Source organism: Harpegnathos saltator, unplaced genomic scaffold (assembly GCF_003227715.2).
Source record: "Harpegnathos saltator strain DR-91 unplaced genomic scaffold, Hsal_v8.6 scaffold3, whole genome shotgun sequence".
Classification (NCBI taxonomy): domain Eukaryota; kingdom Metazoa; phylum Arthropoda; class Insecta; order Hymenoptera; family Formicidae; genus Harpegnathos; species Harpegnathos saltator.
Window position 1 is genome coordinate 174,226 of NW_020230094.1, and position 18,275 is coordinate 192,500.

General features: G+C 50.7%; 1 protein-coding gene across 7 annotated transcripts in view; it reads right to left on the reverse strand.

The window, feature by feature from the left end:
* Positions 1-18,275, reverse strand: part of Galphaq (G protein alpha q subunit) — a 31,546-nt gene that overhangs the window by 5,651 nt on the left and 7,620 nt on the right. For 2 of the 7 annotated variants that reach the window (XM_019842495.2, XM_019842496.2), the window contains exons 2-7: positions 5,578-5,762; positions 4,936-5,090; positions 3,844-3,972; positions 2,971-3,099; positions 1,728-1,857; positions 1,462-1,615 (exon numbers count right to left, since the gene is read on the reverse strand). In XM_019842495.2, the coding sequence (XP_019698054.1) occupies positions 1,462-1,615; positions 1,728-1,857; positions 2,971-3,099; positions 3,844-3,972; positions 4,936-5,090; positions 5,578-5,762 (882 nt within the window). Of the gene's footprint in view, positions 1-1,258; positions 1,367-1,461; positions 1,616-1,727; positions 1,858-2,970; positions 3,100-3,843; positions 3,973-4,935; positions 5,091-5,577; positions 5,763-5,845; positions 6,393-18,275 lie in introns of those variants that run through there. The other 5 variants (XM_025299947.1, XM_019842493.2, XM_019842494.2 and 2 more) reach the window with 5 other exon arrangements.

An 18,275-nucleotide genomic window follows, 5' to 3' on the forward strand; every position in this document is an offset into this window, starting at 1 on the left:
GCGAGGGTGGGGCATGGCGTTACTTTTGTCTTTGCCTTTCCTTGCTTTCGCTTTCTTTCATCTACCAAGCGACGACCGCGCACAAACGATCGACAATTAATGGCGCGCGTCGTTGAGAATCTGCCAGGTGTGGAATACGGGACGCGCGCGCTGGAATTTAGCCAGCGTGTGTTTTCGCGAAGGAATCTTTCTCCCCGTCCATTCGTCCGTTTGTCTGTCTGTCCGTCGGTCGGTCGGTCTCTCTGTCTTTCCCTGCCGCCTGGTCCCGGGGTCGACGTGTTTTACGCGACCGTACAAACGACTCCGCGCGAAGCGACGGACTTGCGTGCGCGAAAAAGGATAACGCGGGGACGGACACGAGGCCGGTATCGATCTATTTTAATGGAATAATGTTGTACTTCAGTACTTCAAATCCAATAAACGCTCTGCAAGGACAGCTTATTGAATTAGTCGCTGTGAGAACATCAAAGAAGCCTCTCGGAAGCCTCTCATTAATAAGCTCGAAGACTTACGCAAGGGTGCCGTGCGCGATTCTGCAAATCTGAAATCGTCGCCCGTCCGCGCGTGAACGCTGCTCGCGCGGTTCGCCCGAGCGATATCTCCAGCTTGCTCTCCCGAATCTTCGCCCGGCCCGACATTTCATCAGATCACCATCGCGACGCGATTCGCAACTCTTGCCGAACGTTCGCGGTAATTAACAGCGGGACGAGCGGATTTGCGGACGGCAGGCTTCGACGAGAGGGTGATCTCGGCTGCTACGGGGGTCAACTACCTCCGAGGTATCGGCATGGGCTACTGATTACCGTGATTATGCGCGGGATCAAGCGAGAGGACACGCACGTGTCGGGTTGCGTAATGAGTAATTTCAGATTTTCTCTCTGGGAAATCTCCCGGGAGAAAATCTGCCGTTTACACAACTCGATATCGGCAAATCGCGTTCGGCAAATTACGGTGAGCAATTATCCCGGGAAAGCAGTCTCGAAATTCGGAGACCGGGCAATTCCCCGCGAGAAGCCGCAACATCGAAATCCGAGAGAGAATCCCGAGGAGGCATTATTACCGACATTTCGGCAAAATGAGGAGTCGTCTCGGACTTTGATAACGCGGCTTTTCAGGAAATTGTCCCACCTGTCAAACATCGACACTTTTTCTCGGGACAATGCGTGTTGTCCAAGTTACAACATTACTAGCGGGGTGATCTACGCTGCTCTGCAGCAGCTGCCGCTGCTGCTTCGATCACTTCGATCAGTGGACCGACCTGTCGCGCACGTAAAGTGAGAATAGCACATTCGGTCGGGGTCGGGATTCGAACTGAGGTACACCTTCAAGATGAACTCCCGAGCCGGTACGTCCTGTTGCTTCGGGCCTACCGGCACACAACTCGTTCGTTTACACGGTAAACGTTATACGTTTAGCGGGCGCAGGACTCTCGTCCAGGTCGTCCAGGTCGTCGTTACTTACCATCGTATTCTGGAAAGTAGTCGACGAGATGAGAATACATGATCTTCTCTTCCAGCAGATCTTTCTTGTTGAGGAACAGAATAACCGAAGAATGTTGAAACCATGGATATGTTATAATCGTTTTGAAGAGTGCTTTACTTTCCTCCATTCGATTCTGGAAAAGAGAGAGAGAGAGAGAGAAAGAGAAAGGTGCGGGGGCGGGCATTAGTTACACGCGCCAAAATTCGGCAGTATCTTTTTCGACAGCGCGGATTTGTCATAATTACCTCGTTCTCCGACTCGAATAGAATTTGATCATATTCACTTAGAGCTACTAGAAATATAATGGAAGTAACGTTCTCAAAACAATGGATCCACTTTCTTCTTTCCGACCTCTGGCCACCGACGTCTACCATCCTGCAAATAACATGTCCGATTAGAAGTGTGCGATGCTTACTCGGGCATTATCCGAATGTATTCTCTTGGAATTTACGAATAAAACCAATATCCGCCGTGAATAACGAATAAGCTTTCGTGCGAGCGACGCGTTTGTTTCCGAAAAGCTCTCTCTCTCTCTCTCTCTCTCTACAGATTTATACGCGTGTGAGAAAATGCGGGATTTGTCTTCGAATAAAACTTATTCGTCATTCCCAGGCGTTTCTCTTTTCTCTTTCTTTGAATCTATCTGTCACCTCTAGATGGTTGTACGAAACCAAATTTGCCCAGCTCTGACACTCAAGAAGCGCATATTCGCTACCCTTAATCATTATTGCGTAATTATGAACAATATTAATTAGAAATCCATTATCATGCAGCAGCATTGACAAGACGATCTGCAAAAAGACATGCAAACGTTGAAGCTGCTCAAAAAGTGCTTGCATTCAAGGAATTGTATGTAATTATACTCGTCTTTCTCCCTTCCCCTATTCGACCAAAATCAACAAAGGGATAACATCTGAGCAAATCTGACTCGACTTTGTAACTTTATATAACACAGGGGATCGAGCAACAGATAAACTAAACAGACCTCACGATCATGCCACAAGTCTTTCAAGTCAAATCGCGAAATCTCGGCTAAGATTGAAATCCTCTTAAAATAAAATCTACTTGAAATTTAACCACAAGCAAGTCTTGTCATTCATTTCTACCGAAACATTCATCTTTTATGCAAATGTTCGATCGTACATACAACGAAAAAGGAAACGAAGAACTGCGGCAAACATTCTTGTAAATAAAAAGACCTATTTCCAACTAAAAAAAAAGACTGAAAAAAAAAAACTTGTCAATATTTCAACGTCTTCTCAACTTTACACGAGAAGACGTCGTTGTCTCTCTTTCTCTCTGTCTCTCTCTCTCTCTGTCTCTCTCTCTCTCTTTCTCTCTCTCTCTCTCTCTCTCTCTCTCTCTCTCTCTCTCTCTCTCTCTCTCCCTCTCTCTTTCTCTCTCTCAGTTGTTCCTCGTGCAGAGCATCGCTCTCTGGCGATCTCGAGATGTTTGAAGGTGTAATCGAGTTGAATTAGGTATTAGTACCTAAATATGATGGAGTCCAGATCAAACGGATACTCTATAATGCCGGTGGTGGGAGCTCGTGCCCGGAGGATGTCTTGCTCGGTCGGAAGGAAATCAGGCTTTTCGATACGGTCTAGGTCACTAAGATAACTGCAAAACAAAGAAAGCCACTGTCTGGAGGTGTGTGCATGCCATGCGTGGTATACTTAAATATATAAATAATCGTAAAACACAATCACAGAAATTCTCGTGTATGAGAAGACAACTCGTACATGCTTGCTCGTCCATCGCCTCGGCCTGAAAGAGTTTTCCGACGAAGCCGAGGGTCCAGAAACTCACTTTGGTGCTTTTATCTCTCTTTCTTATATCTCAAAATTGCGAAAACTAAACGTCTACGTTAACGCGAGCAAATCGGAACAAAACTGCCGCGTGTAGTGTCTAAATAAATAAACATCGACAAGTCTCGCAATTTTTCTTCATCGCCGTCATCAGTCTCGAGACTGAATTTTGCGGAGACGTTGCAAAGTCACACGCTCGTCTCATTTCCATTTGGAATACTACACGCAACACTCGTGCGTGTGTATACCGAGACATACACACACGCGCGCACGAAAGAAAGTCGCAGGACTCGAATCGGCATCGCGAGCGAGGGAAATAGGCAAACACTTAAAAAATCGGGTACAATCAGATCCCAGGAGTGCGCAGCGACAGTGAATCAGTATATATACGAAGTCGCAAGAGACAGAGGGGTATTATGCAGAAACGATCCGATGCGGGGGGTGGTGGTGGTAGGTGGTTTCGCAGGCGCAGGCAGCTTGTTCCATCTTTTCTCTCCCTCTTTCTCTCTCTTTTTCTCTCATCGCCATCGGCCGACCGCGACGGAGGCACACGTACCTAAATCGGATCTCTTCCAAGTCAAAGGGATACTCAATTATACCGGTGGTGGGCACTCTCACACGAAGAATGTCCTGTTCTGTGGGGAGGTAGTTTGGTGCCGCGACTCGATCTATCTCCATTAGGTAACTGAAACATTGTGTTCTCAATACCCGGAAAGGCCGGTACACAGGAGAAGGAAAGAGGGAAAGAGGAGGAAGAGGAGGCAAAGCCACCGTGGGAGAGTGTGAGATTATGTCCGGTGAAAACGTCGCAAATGTGTGTGTGTGTGTGTGTGCAAATGAAACGAAGAATTGTCGCTCTCGGCTTTCGCAATAGTTTCCTTTCCCGAGAATAAAAAAAGAGTTCCAATGAGCAGACTCGGTTCCAAAGTACCGACGATTAACGCGACTCGTTTCTACCGTCAAAGTGACAGGTTTCTGAAAGATTACGCAACGACAAAAATTTATTACCTCCCTGGGTTTGTTGAAAGTACAAAACGCATCGTAAATTCGAGAAATTAAACTTGTAAGACTTAGACTTTTACACGAGACGCGGCCAAGAATTACAATGTCGGGGGCAGAAGGAAGGAAGGAAGGAAGGAAGGAAGGAAGGAAGGAAGGAAGGAAGGAAGGAAGGAAGGAAGGGAAGGAAGGAAAGGAAGGAAGGAAGGAAGGAAGGAAGGAAGGAAGGAAGGAAGGAAAGGAAGGAAGGAAGGAAGGAAGGAAGGAAGGAAGGAAGGAAGGAAGGAAGGAAGGAAGGAAGGAAGGAAGGAAGGAAGGAAAGGAAGGAAGGAAGGAAGGAAGGAAGGAAGGAAGGAAGGAAGGAAGGGAAGGAAGGAAGGAAGGAAGGAAGGAAGGAAGGAAGGAAGGAAGGAAGAAAGGAAGAAAAAAAAAAAAAAAGGAAGGAAGGAAGGAAGGAAGGAAGGAAGAAGGAAGGAAGGAAGGAAGGAAGGAAGGAAGGAAGGAAGGAAGGAAGGAAGGAAGGAAGGAAGGAAGGAAGGAAGGAAGGAAGGAAGCAAGAAGAGACAGACGGAGCATAATCATGTCGCGGTTGACGATAAGACACGCGGACGAGGGAATGCACCGACAAATGCGCGGTCAAAATACTCACTATTTAGCGGAGTCCGTGAGCTGGTATTCTCGTCTGCGATCGTAGCACTCCTGAATGCCGGCGTCCGCCCACAGATCCTTGATCGCTTCCACGTACGGGCTCTCGAACGTCGTCACCGTCTCGAAGTCCACGCTCCGCACGAGTTCCGCTTTTTCCTGCGGGCGAAAGGAAGTCTCGTGAGCGCCGGGACGCGGGAGGATGCAGAGACCGGTGTATGTATTTCCGGTGCACGATTACGTGTGCGATATTGAGCGCGCGAATCCTTATCGTTATCGTTCAACCCTCCGATACCGGCGCGGCTTAATTAACTCTCAAGTGCGCGGCAGCTCGACCTATATACGACAGACTCGAGACATTCTCGCCGGGAAATGCATCCCCGAGGAAGAAAAGTGTCGGCTACATCCGCGATTATAATCGCACGGTGGACCGCGTAGGCGGGAGGAAACCCGTTTCCAGGTAGACGGAGAACCGACGCGACAATGAACGGAGCGTCTGCTCCTTGGAGCTGAATTCGGCTCGCGAGAGTCGCTTTCCTACGCTTCGACTCAACCGGTCCTTTCTTCCTCCGTGAATGCTTGTCGGCAAGGGCCAACAAGAGCCACGCTTATGACGCTTTTTGACTTTGAGCCATGTCATACGTACTATGTTCGAGGAGTCACCGTACTGGATCTTCAGGAGGTCCATCGCCCGGATCATCGACTGCATCGCCATGAAAATGTTTTGGTACACGAGTTTGATGAACCCTCTCTTATCCTCGTCCGAATATCCGGAGCCGTGGATGATCCTCATCTGCTTAATGAAGGTGGACTTGCCGGACTCGCCAGTACCTGCGACAAAGTTTCAGGCTCGATTGCTTTGCTGTACGAGAGTAAACGAGGGCTGCTTAACGCTTCACGCTTATCCGCCTTACGGGCTTTGCTAACGCGGAATACGAGAAACAACGCCGCACGCGCGTCTACTCGATTCGCCGGCCTGGAAGTCCTGGCCTAAAAATGCGTGATCGCTCGATCACGCTTCATCGAAGAGCAAAGTTCGAGGCTGAGAATCTCAGCCCCTGCCGCTCGACGCTCAAGACACCGATGAAACCTCACGAGGCTCATCAGCGACGCGGAGGTAGACGCTCGCTCGCGGTCGCGCTTCGTGCAAACTAAACTCTCTGGCTTCAGCAGCCGCAAAATCCACAACTCGACAGGCCGGCCTGTTCCCGATAATTGAGTTCCCTGAAATTCGTATTTTCCACCCAAACTGCCATTCGAGACATCACCGCCGACTCTCCCTCGGTTACTCGCGAGAGCGTGGACACGTCGGGACGAGCACATTTCCCGTCGCGCTCGCAGAGGCTTTCGCGATCGGGAAAACACGTCGTCCGTCCCTGGAAACTCTGGGGCGACTGCTACGCGCCAGCCAGATGGGGATGGGAGGGAGTTGAGGGAGTTGACGGCGGTGGCGGCGGCGGCGGAAGCGGCGGCGGCGGCGAGGGGTGAGCGTCGCGAGAGAGCGCATCGTGAAGCTCCGTCGTCGCTCGCGAAATCATGAATGAACGCGGCCGCGCGCGGCCGGCGCGACGTGCAGCCTCGTCGTCTTGTTTCAGCAGCGCAAAGGCGACACGCGCCTCGCACGAGGGTCCTCTCCGTCGGAGGAATTCGGCCGAGGATGACTCGTGCGAGTGAAACTTTGCTCGGGACGGGGCAGCCTGGAAATAGCTTCCTCGGCGAGGAAGCAGCAGTTGAGGTCGGTTTCCAAGGACCTCGCGGCGGCCCCGAGGGTGCACCCCCCCCCCCCGGAGGGTTGGTGTGTGCTCCAGGAGGATCGCGCAAACGAAAATTGCACCTGAATCGATCCTCCTTGCGTACGCGACACACGCCACCGGTGCGGGCGGGGGAAGGGCCGGGGAAAAGAGAGGGAGAGAAAGCTTTTTATGCACGCTGCCGAGAAAAGACGCTTCGCGCGCGCGCCCACAAGCACGCCTTTCTCCGCCTTAATGAGGATGCAGAAAGGCCGCCAGCCACGGGATACGCCTTTATCGATAAAGGCGAGCGAGGGTGTCATCGATCGATGATATACTCGCGCGGACTCGTGGACTCTTCGATCGGGAGTAACTCTGCGCCGTGACGATAGGGGAGAAAGAAAAAGGGAGGGCGAGGAGGACCGGCACGCGGCGAAATTGGCCAAATTTGGTCGGACTCGTCGCGGAGTCTCTGAGAAAATCCATCGGGACCGACGATGAAAATATTGCCGGCCGGATAATCCGCGGGAGCGGAGGTGACGACACTCCCGACCAGAAATTTATCCCATGGTCCTGATCAGGTTAACCTCATTTGGACATCAGGTCCCAATAAGGTAATACTATCGGGTCCTAGTAAGTCATGTAACGCGCAGCCTGGATATCAGAATCTTAGTAAGGATTCATAGTCAGGTCCTTATTGAGTTACCTGATGGAATCCTTTATTATGGCTCCTGATTACTCGCCACGGCTATATTGGATGATGACATTAGAAATAAGAAATGACACGCTGAGAATTCCTTCATCTCATTTCCAAATAAAAAGATATTTGCATGAAATAATATTTTAGATCGCTTGAGCACACTTGTAAAATGTTTCGGAAAAGAAACATAAAATTAATATCATAAGATCATTAAGTATCACGAGGTGACAAGACATAAAGTAATGAATGAAATAAAGAGAAAAGTTGCATGTCACGTTAATTTTACAACTACTTATTGACTGCTAAAAAAAAGATAGTTTCTATAGCATTTTACAAATATATTCAAGTGATCTGAAGTGTTTTTTCAATGCAAACATCTTTATATTTGGAGATGACGCCCAAAAATTGTCTTGTTAAAATGCAAATCATATTAGGTACAATGAATAAGATCCGGACATGGACCTAATTAACTGAACTGTATTATAACATACACTAGGTTGATACATTATGGTCCCAATGTGGACCCAATCATTATAACGTTATAAGCGTTATAAAATCTTCCTTACTCATTTGTCGTAAGACATTATAAGGACTGACTTATTTACTTAGAATTACCTTTCATTCACTCTATTAGGTCCTTATCAATGTTAGATGAATCTGATCAAAATTTCTAGTCGGGCTCTCGATCGATCGGAGTCTGAGAATTCCAGATTGGAATACACTTCGATCGAGAGCAAGATTCATTCGTCGATCTCGATCTCGAGGATGTCCGCTCGCGGCTCGAGCGAGAAAGATCGCTGCGAACTCGCGACCTTCCGAGCGGAATTTCACCGCGAGACGATGTTCACAGTAGCCCGAGAAATCCGCTCGGTCAACCTTGAACCGGTTGGAATCCCCGGCGATTATTTGCACGATGATGAAACTCGCACGTGCGACAATAGAGCGCGATTACGATACACGGCTGCATTCGTCGCGCTTGTTTGCTTAGGTGTTCAAAGGTGTTCTTACCTCCGAGTGGTCGCGCGCGAAACAGAGTTACGGCTCTATCGTCGATCAACGTCAACGTCAACGACGACGACGACGACGACGACGACGACGACGACGATGATGATTGCCGACCCGATAACCGCGCATGTCGCACCGATTATCTCGCACCGACCGCATCTCGCAATCTCCTTCCTTGGAATATTAATACATGCTGAGTGCCGTGACAGTCATCGGTGCGCTATTACGTCTCATTGGGTTACGTATGAAGCATAACCGATCGCTTCCGAAGAAACGGCATAAACTGGCACGCCGGGAAAACGGAAGAACTCGCGTCGATCATGCGCGGGAATCGTGAGATGATCCGCGAATCGCGCCGAGCGGGCGCTGCAAAAGCGAGGGGGGGAGTACGCAGCAGCAACAGAGGCTATGTGCTCTTCCGATGTTCCTTCAACGACGCAGCCAGGAAGCCAGAACTCTCTGGTTCAAGCTCGCTCGAGGGGGAGAAGCGGGCAAACTGAGAACCAGCAGGAGTACGTTGACTCCTCTCCTCGAGTTTATCGAGAACGCGATCAGACGACGACGACGACGGCGACGTGCATTTTCACATAACACGTTCTGCCGGTTCCCCGCTGACTGCCGAGATTCGCGGCCGCGATCGAAACGGTGCGAGGGACACCGGCTCGCTTCGGAGATGAGAAATCTCGAAGATCTCGTCGAGGTTAAGCCAAGATAATCTCAGCCCCTGCTGCCCTGCCAGCTGGTCGTCCTCCCGGAGGACTCTCTCCTTGTGGTGGTCGTAAGAGCGAGGAGCGCCGCTTCGCCGCCCTGTGCGAGCAGCGCGACGTCGACAGCCTATTTTCTCTTCTTCTTCTTCTTCTTCTTCTTCTTCTTCTTCTTCTTCTTCTTCGACGTACGGTCGCCGATGAAGGGAGAAGCCCGAATCCAACGTGTACGCGCCGCGCGAGAGCTTTCCGGGGAGGTGGAAGCTCTGCCGTCGCCGGGGGTGGGTCGATAGATGCCGACGTGGAGAGATAGGGAGGGGAAGAGAGAGAGAGAGAGAGAGAGAGAGAGAGAGAGAGAGAGAGAGAGAGAGAGAGAGAGAGAGAGAGAGAGAGCGAGCGAGGGAGGAAGAGAGACAGACAGAGAGTGCAGGGCTTTTTCGCCTCCCAGGCCGCAGCACCACCCGCATCCCGATATTCGCGCGCTACCCTTTGCCGGCTCCCTTAGGTAACCCTCACATCGAACCGCACCACGTTGCGCTCGTTTGTCAGGTCTCTACACCTGTTTCGCCGTCGAGCCGTTGGCTTGGATGTTCACTCGACAATGCAAAGTCGAATCCGCGAGAAGACGATTACGGGAAACTACAGGAGGACGATGAATCTCGGAAAAATCAGTCGAAGGATGCGCGTTCAGACGAAGCGGCGTTCGTAATTTAGTCGGCGTAATCGTGACGAGGCAGTCGGCGAGCGCGAGACTTTCCTGCGAGAAAAGCCGAAACGGAGTGGCCTTCTGAAAATCGCGCCCGCGGTTTGCGCGAATTTCCCTCGCCGCGGAATTTCCTCCTCCGTGCGTTTTCCTCGTCCGAGCGGGATTTCAAAGCGACGCGTGTCGTCGCTTTTACGGTCGGCGAATTTACACGCTCCGCGCGTGAAATCCCCCCCCCCGCCCCTCGTCGGGCTTTCAAGCTAATAAGATGCGAGTGAGTCAATTTTCTCTTCTTGTCTCGCACGAGACGAATCTCCGTGAGAACGACCGACGAGATACGAGAGAGCGGCGTCAGCTGAGGATTCGCCGGTTACGAGAAGCGAGCAGCCTCTTCCGCGCCGCGACGACTCACGCACCATGCGTGACTCCCGACACACCCCCGTGCAAGGGGCGGTTTCGAGTGGCGAGTCTCGCTCACGCGTTGATATTTCAAACGCATCGATCGAGCGCGCGCGCAAACACACTCGCGGCCCGCCGATTCAATCAGTTCGACTGGCGGCCGTCGCGAGCGCGAAATATGCAAATCGCCGGGCACTTACGCAATTCGTGTAAAACGCTACACGTGCTACGGTAACCCGTTACCGTTAGTCTCACTCAATTACGCGCTACGTGTGCCGTGTGTCACGTTAGTGCAACATTCAATGGTGTTACATGTTCGCGCACGCGCGCGCGCGCGGGCGTGCATTGTTTCCGCGGCAATTAAAATTCTATTGACCTCTTCTGACTCGAGCGCGGTCGTCTCGATTCGAAAACGCGTGTATTCAATCTCTTTCTCTCTCCCTTTCTCTCTCTCTCTCTCTCTCTCTCTCTCTCTCTCTCTCTCTCTCTCTCTCTCTCTCTCTCTCTCTCCAAACGCGTTCGCATTCGCGCCCTCTTCTTCACATACAGTCTCGGCTGTGTTTCACGGTATTTATATTCGATATATTTCGCGCTGCACTTCCCTACTTGTGTACACATTACCCATTTGTTCTCTTCTCTTTCCTCTTGTTTTGTGTATTTCACCTCTGTTCTACCGTTTTGGTGTATTTCTCGGAGACTGAATGATCTTTTTTCTCAAGCCGGCGGCCTCTATCAACGCGGCGCACGTTCGGCGATTTCGCCGGCTCGCAAATTTGTCAGCGACCGCATTATCGACATTTGCGGATGCGGTTTGTCTATCCGCGGTTCTCCGCGGCGGCGGCGTTGTGTGACAGTACGTACGCGCGCGCCGTGTGATTACCGTAATTTAATTTCTTGCTTCTTGCCGCCACTTCCACTCTGCCCGCGCGCGCACGGATTCGCCGGAAGTGGACGTGCAAAAATGCCGCGAGATGCGCTCGTCGCTTCGGCAACGGCACTCGAAAACACGAGGCCGGCCCGTTGGACAGGTTATTAATACCGTGCTTGAATAAAAGTCGCTTTCGGCGAGTTACGGCTGCGCGATCGGCACCGCCACGCCGCCGCCCACGGCGCGGCGCGGCGCGCGGATGCGAGAGAAGCGGGTAACGCGGATTAAGTTCCATTGAATACGCAAGCGTGAAGCACGTACATACACACACACACACACACACTTACTCACACACTCGGAAATTACGTGAAGCTCCAACCAAGTGACGAAGACTCTGTAAGCTCCGGCGCGTGGAAAATACACGTCGCAAAGTGGAGAGGCTACGCACTAAATTTAACATTACGTAACATAGGGCAAGAGAGAAAGGAAGAGATTAAGGCGTCCCTTAAACGGAGCTCCGCAAGTTCATATTCCGTTTGCGAGGATCGTGCGCGCAATAAAACATTCAGCCAGCCGGCGCGGGCGGGTTGAAGGAGCGTCGAGGAGTGAACGTGTCGCAGTGGCAACGCGAGGATGCGCTGCCAGGACGCTTCGGTTTTTTTCGTGCAACACGTCGATCACACATGCTAATGATTGACACAACGAGCTGCGCATCCATGACAACCTTACGCGCGCGCGCGACAGTTGCAATTTGCCAAGTTTAATCCATATAGCGCGGACGGCCAAGTTTAATCCACATCGGCCAAGTTTAATCCATATAGCGCGGACGGAAGGCGTCCTTTTCATTTGTCGACTGGCTGGAATTACCCAAAACGCTCAAAGTGAGTTCTTTGGAAATTTCTTACGGGGGGGGGGACAAATAATTTCCAATTTCTCGCAAAACCACAGCTCGAGCTCATACAATGCATTTTGTATCTTTAACGGGCGTTGAATGCGAAACCTAAAGGAATAAGTAAGCGCATCTCTGCCCTCGCACAATGAGACGTTTCCAAAAAGCCGTCGTCCCGCTAATCGCGCCGGTAATTCTAGCGTTAACATCGCGGCGGCACAGCGATACGGTATCTCGCCGCATTTCGCCGAGGTCGGAATAGCGAAAGAATATATAGCGCGTTGAAATCGAAGAGGGGGGAGCAGGGAAATTTGCTCGCGGCAAGACTGGACAAATTGAACACGCTCGCGCAATTTAAATGACCCGCGCGCGCGGCTCGCGAAAGAGACGGAGAAAAAGAGGGAGGGAGAGAGAGAGAGAGAGAGAGAGAGAGAGAGAGAGAGAGAGAGAGAGAGAGAGAGAGTGAGGAAAAAAAACGACGAAAAAGAAAAGCGGACGTATGTGGAGTCACGTCGAGGAATCAATTTCACCGAGCCCTCGCCCCGCGAGAATAATCGTTTATAAATCGTCGGTGTGCGCCTCCCCCCTTCCCTGTCTCTCCCCGAAATATCGGTATCCACTGGTCGTCGATGTTACACGCGGGCGGCAAAATGCACGTGAAAGTTGCGGCCGCGACGGCTGTAAAAGTTCTGTCGGCCTTTGGCGCACACAATCGTGACATTATTTCCCGTACTGAATGCCAACGCCGTTAGATATACATTGTTCAGGCGCAACTGAATGAGCACCGATTAAAAATAAATGCCTATATAACACCGCTGACGTAGGGAAGCAATTTTAGTTGTTAAAGAGGTACTCTCCGGAGGTGGAATAAAATGTTGCGTCCGAGTAAAGGTGAGGTGCCGAGAGAGAGAGAGAGAGAGAGAGAGAGAGAGAGAGAGAGAGAGAGAGAGAGAGAGAGAGAGAGAGAGAGAGAGAGAGCCCGATCGGTGCACACCTCGGATTTCCTTCTTCTTTTAATCCCGTCGCCCGGACAACCGCAGCCTCTATGTGCCTTTTCGCAGCCTCGAGTTGCGGGAGCGGAGGGGAACGCGGATTAATTAGCGCCAAACGCCCTCGAAAGGGAGCAATCGCGGCCGCTTCTGTTGTTTTTTCTTCATTTCCGAACGACGTCGATTTCGGAAATCAAGTTCGCTCGAACGCGGTGGTTTGGATCGCCGCGATGGAAAGAACAATTCCAATCCGAGACACACACGTGTTTCCACCGTCGCCGCCGCCGCCGCGCTAAAATTAATTTCGGCGGAACCGGCGAAGAATTATAATCGACGAGAAAGAAACAAGCTCCTCGCTTCTCGTTGTTCGCTCCGAGACGCTAAACAGATTTTATCTTCGATTCGACGCCGCTCGATCGCGAGCGATATCGAGAAACTCGGGGGAGAGAGAGAGAGAGAGAGAGAGAGAGAGAGAGAGAGAGAGAGAGAGAAATTGCGGATGTTGGACGACTCTCCCTTCCCCCCACCCACGCTTTCTCCCCCTCCTCGCCGCGCACGAAAATAGCCACGACACTCCCGAAAGTATGCGGGAGTCTATTAATTATGACCGGCGCTCTTTTGTGCTTTTTTATTCTCTCTTCTTATACCGGCGCGCGGTATGCGCCATCTCCAAGTGCCGTTGTCGTTTTTAACTAAGTTACACGCCGTGTTTCAGAGTTTACTTGTTCCGCGTGAGAAGAGGAAAGAGAGAGAGAGAGAGAGAGAGAGAGAGGGAGGGGGAGGGAGGGAAAGAGAAAGAGCGATTAACACGCGATTAACGACCGCGTGTTTTCAGCGATCGCGTGATTGTGCAATCAACGACAACGGCGGTTTCAGCGATTCAATGAGCTCTATTTTTAAAACCCCGCGCTCTCGCGAGAGAGAGAGAGAGAGAGAGAGTGTATGTGAGAGAGAGAAAGAGTGAGAGAAAGAGAGACGGACGACGACGCCGCGTTTTTATCGCCTTATCTCGGCGCGTTTATCGGCCACCGCGAATAGGCAAGGTGGCTCTGCGCGTATTTGTTGATCGTTAGCGCGTCGATTGTTCACCCGAGTTTCACACGTATGAAACAATTTCGGGCGGCTTTCATTTTTCACGTGAAAATAAATGTGCGTATGCACGTTAACGTTACACACGGGAAATATTTGCAGGGGAAAGATCTTGAAATGAGGAGAAATCAAAGAGGTCTCCTCGCATAAACACGCGTCCGAAAAGGTGCAGCAAGTTACAAAGTTACAAGTGCCGAGAGTGCGTTGGCTAATATCGAAGGTAAAATATCGATACTTTGATAGTTCAAAGTGTCATAAGTATTCTTACATGAGTCGTGGGGTGAAATGGCGGCGGCGACGGCCCCGGCGATGAATAAAAATGGATAAAAATAAAAAGTTTTTTTTATATATACACCAATCCTCGCGCGCGCGCGATTATTTCGGCGTAACGTGCGCTCTTGAATCCTTTTCTCTCTCTTTACGACGAGGAAGCGACGCGAGCAGCGTTTCCGTTGCACACCTGCTATGTGTGTGTGTGTGTGTGTGTATCTGTAATTTCAATACGACCGGCGTAAAATCAACGGGATTACGAGAATTTAGAAGGAGATCGCTCGCCGATGCTTTCCGACCATCGCGGCGGTGCGAGTTAACGCCGCTGGTTCGCCATTTAACGTGAAATAGACGGAATATTCGAAACTGGGATTAACGTAACATTCCGCTTGATCGAACGAACGAACGATCTACACCTCAATAACGCTCTCGCGTGTGCACACGTATACACATATGTACCCACACACGAACGAATCTATACGGGATTTGTATTCACGGAGGGAGGAGAGAGAGAGAGAGAGAGAGAGAGAGAGGAGGGGGATATGCAGATGTTCCCGGTGCCTATATATCGAAAACGCGTAAATTTGCTGTAACTTGCCAACGAGGATAATTAAAGATTATCGGGACACGTCGCAGAGAGAGAGAGAGAGAGAGAGAGGAAAACGCTCTCTCTCCTTACTGCGGCCGGCTAAATTGATCGCGAACCCGTTAAACGGCAATACACGATAAGATTTATTGCTTGTCGTTACCGACCGATTACAATGTAACACGTATATAAAGGCGCTCGCATTTGTCTCCCGGCGTCGGGAAAAGAGGGAGACTGAACGGAGTAAAAATAAAGACCAATAAAGCACGTGAAATGAAACGGCTTTTACTATTACCGTCCACCAGCGCGGCGCGCTTTTCTTTCCCCCCTCCTTCCTCCCCCCTCTCTCTCTCGCTATGTGCCTTATTATTTTATACATAGATACGTTGAAAGCGTGGCTCCGAATTATCTCGGATCCTGAACGATCCGATTGTCGTCTCTATTATTCAGATCAAAGCGAATGATCGCGGAGGACTCGTGCCGGTACATTTTCGACCGCCAGAGTTGCAAATTTTTATCACACAAAATAACAAGGAGGGAGAAAGGGGGGGAGGGAGAGAGAGAGAGAGAGAGAGAGAGAGAGAGAGAGAGGAGACAGCGTTTCGTGAAATGTCGACAAACACGGGAAACTGAGCCAGCTGTAAATGCAACGAATTATCGATCGAGATGAAAATTATAACCGGACCGGAGCGAGAGCGCATGAATTAAATTAAAAAAAACGAAAGTCCAGACATGCCCTCTCTCTCTTTCTTTCTCTCTCTCTCTCTCTCTCTCTCTTTCCCTCTCTTTCCCTCGCCGCTGGAAGATTTGGAACCGGCTCCGCCGAGTAGGAAAGTTTCGGAGCCGTTGTTCCACAGCCGCGTCTCTAAATGTCAGCGTCGGGATGAGACTCTCTCGACAAAGGCACTGATGTAAGCGCTCGTTACGTCGGTGCACGGCTCTGTAGATTTCTTGTAAATATTAATAATCTCCGTCTCGACACACATCGACACTCTGCGATTCTCATCGATCTTGAGCAGGTAATCCCGTCAACCGCGCATGTACGTAATCGCGTATGAAATTAAGAAGAGGAAACGTCTTGCCGAATTAGCCGCGAGGGCGAATATTAACTCTGACACTCGCGCGTCCCCCCCCGTTGGTCACCAGCATCCCTCCCCCCACCCCGGCGGTGGCGGTGTTGTCGGGAAGAATTCGAGAACGAGCAGCGGCGACCTCCGCCGGGGTTTTCAACGCCCCGCTCTCGGGGTGTTCTTCTCTCCTTTTTTCAGCGTCAAAAATACACCCTTAAAGAAAGCCCATCGTTTTTCCCATCCAGGTCGTCGCCGAAGCTCCAGCGGAATCTCCCCGGTGTGTGTCGATTGTTCGATTATATTTATTTTACCGCCGCGTCTCTCTCCGCGGACGCGAGCCCTTGGATGCGATCGAACGATTACTCTTCGTTCGCGCTTCGTTCTGCCCTCCTCCTTGCCTCTCTCGCTCGTTGCGGCTGGGAAATTCCGGAAATTTTTCTCATTTTCCTACGCGGCCTCTTCACAACAATGTATTACCACGACGATCACAATTTCCGCGATTTTCCACACACAATTCGATGCATGATGTTGTGTCAAACGCACGGCGAAAATAGCGCTACGCGGAAAATACCTTCCCCGGCAAAGGACCTTCGCGAACTAACGCACGCGGATTGGAAAATAACAGGTCGATCTTACTATCGACGTTATTTATAGGGATCTCATCTTTTTATCCGCGTGCACGGCGGCGCGGCGCGACGCGGCCGACGGCATGAATCGCCCGGAAGCGAAGATCACCGTCTTAACGAGTAACGTCGATACAGCGTAATTAATGAGACTTGTTCGCGGTCGGCCGCATGAAATAATCACTTTTCATCCACAATGAGTTTGATGAGCAGCGCGCAGCGATAACCGGTTGGCAATAAGGATACATATCGTTTGAGGAACTCGACTTTTTCTTGGCGGGCGGGGGAAGAGGAAGGGGGGAGAGGGTTAAAAGGATTGTCGCGGACTTAATTATGGAGTTATTTACCTCACTGAAGACCTTCGCAGCCTAACGCACACGGATTAAAAATAACGAATCGATTTCATGATCGACTTATTTATAAGAGCCTAAATTTAGTTTTGCACAACAACGCGCGCGACGGCACCTGCCTAAAGTAAAAACCACCCCGATGCACTTCTCTCGATAATTATAATACATTTATAAATATATTAAAATATATATTTTTATACTCTTTCTCTTTGACCCACACGCACACATACGCGCGCGCGCGCAGTGTTCCCCCCGCCTCCCCCCAGGTTCACGTCCAAATTCATCCTCAACCCCCTTCTTCTCCATGCTCGGCGATTGCCGATTTTCAAAAAAGCAGGAAGAGATCCAACCAGCCACGGAAGGGAAATTACGGTAACGCGCGCGCGCGCGAGTTACTTCCTTCCGCGTATCCTCCGCCCGCACTTTGCGCAGCGATAATAAAAAAGAAAAAAAAAAACAAGGAAGGAAACGCAGGAAGCGATAAAAAAAGGAAGAAAAAAAGGAGGAAAGAATACCCGAGCGCGCGTGTTTACGCGATGCATTCCGTTAAATAACGGCCATTCAGATCGTTCTCCGACCGTATTGCCCGACGCACAAAGGTCACCGTCGTGTCGTAGTAGTAACGGCGGTGGATCCGCCCGGCGATACGCCGGCTCGTAACACGCGGCTACGGAAGCGACCGCAATCTTTAATGTCACTACTTCCGGGGCCGCTGTTTACGAGCGCGCTAATAATACTCGGGCGGCGGCGGCGGCGGTGGCGGCGGCACACTCGCTATATAGCGGGATTATTCCCGGCGAATTTACTCTCGCAACGCGATTTCTCCGCTCTCGCAGATCCGCCGCCGCCTTCGCGCGCTCTCTCGTACATCTCTCTCGATATCGCTTATCGCTCGACGCCCATGAAGACGAAGCGAAAGTACCGGAAAGAATTCCGATCGTTCGCGATTCATGCCTCGGCTGTGTGTGTGTGTGTGTGTGTGTGTGTGTGTGCGCGCGCCGGAAGTGGAGTTTCTCCTGCAAAAATGCCTCTCTCGCCAATTTTCGTGAGCTTCGACGCAGCCCCGAACGGCCCCGAAAGTGAGATAAATGCATGTTTTTTACGCGGATCTCTCTGGACGCTTGAGGGTTGAAAGGCATGGAACTCTCCGAGGAACTTTCCCCGCGACATTTTTTCCAATCGAGACGCGGGATTGAAAAGTGCATTAAAAATGGTCCTGAAGCTATTCGCTCGCAATCATTTTTACCCGACTGCTCCCGAAAGATTGTTTCAACAACCCCCGAACGTGCGGGAAAGGACATGTAAAAAAAGTCTTTTAGCTTCCTCGCGTCACATATCCAACAAGAACAGATCCAGTGAAACCACCGTC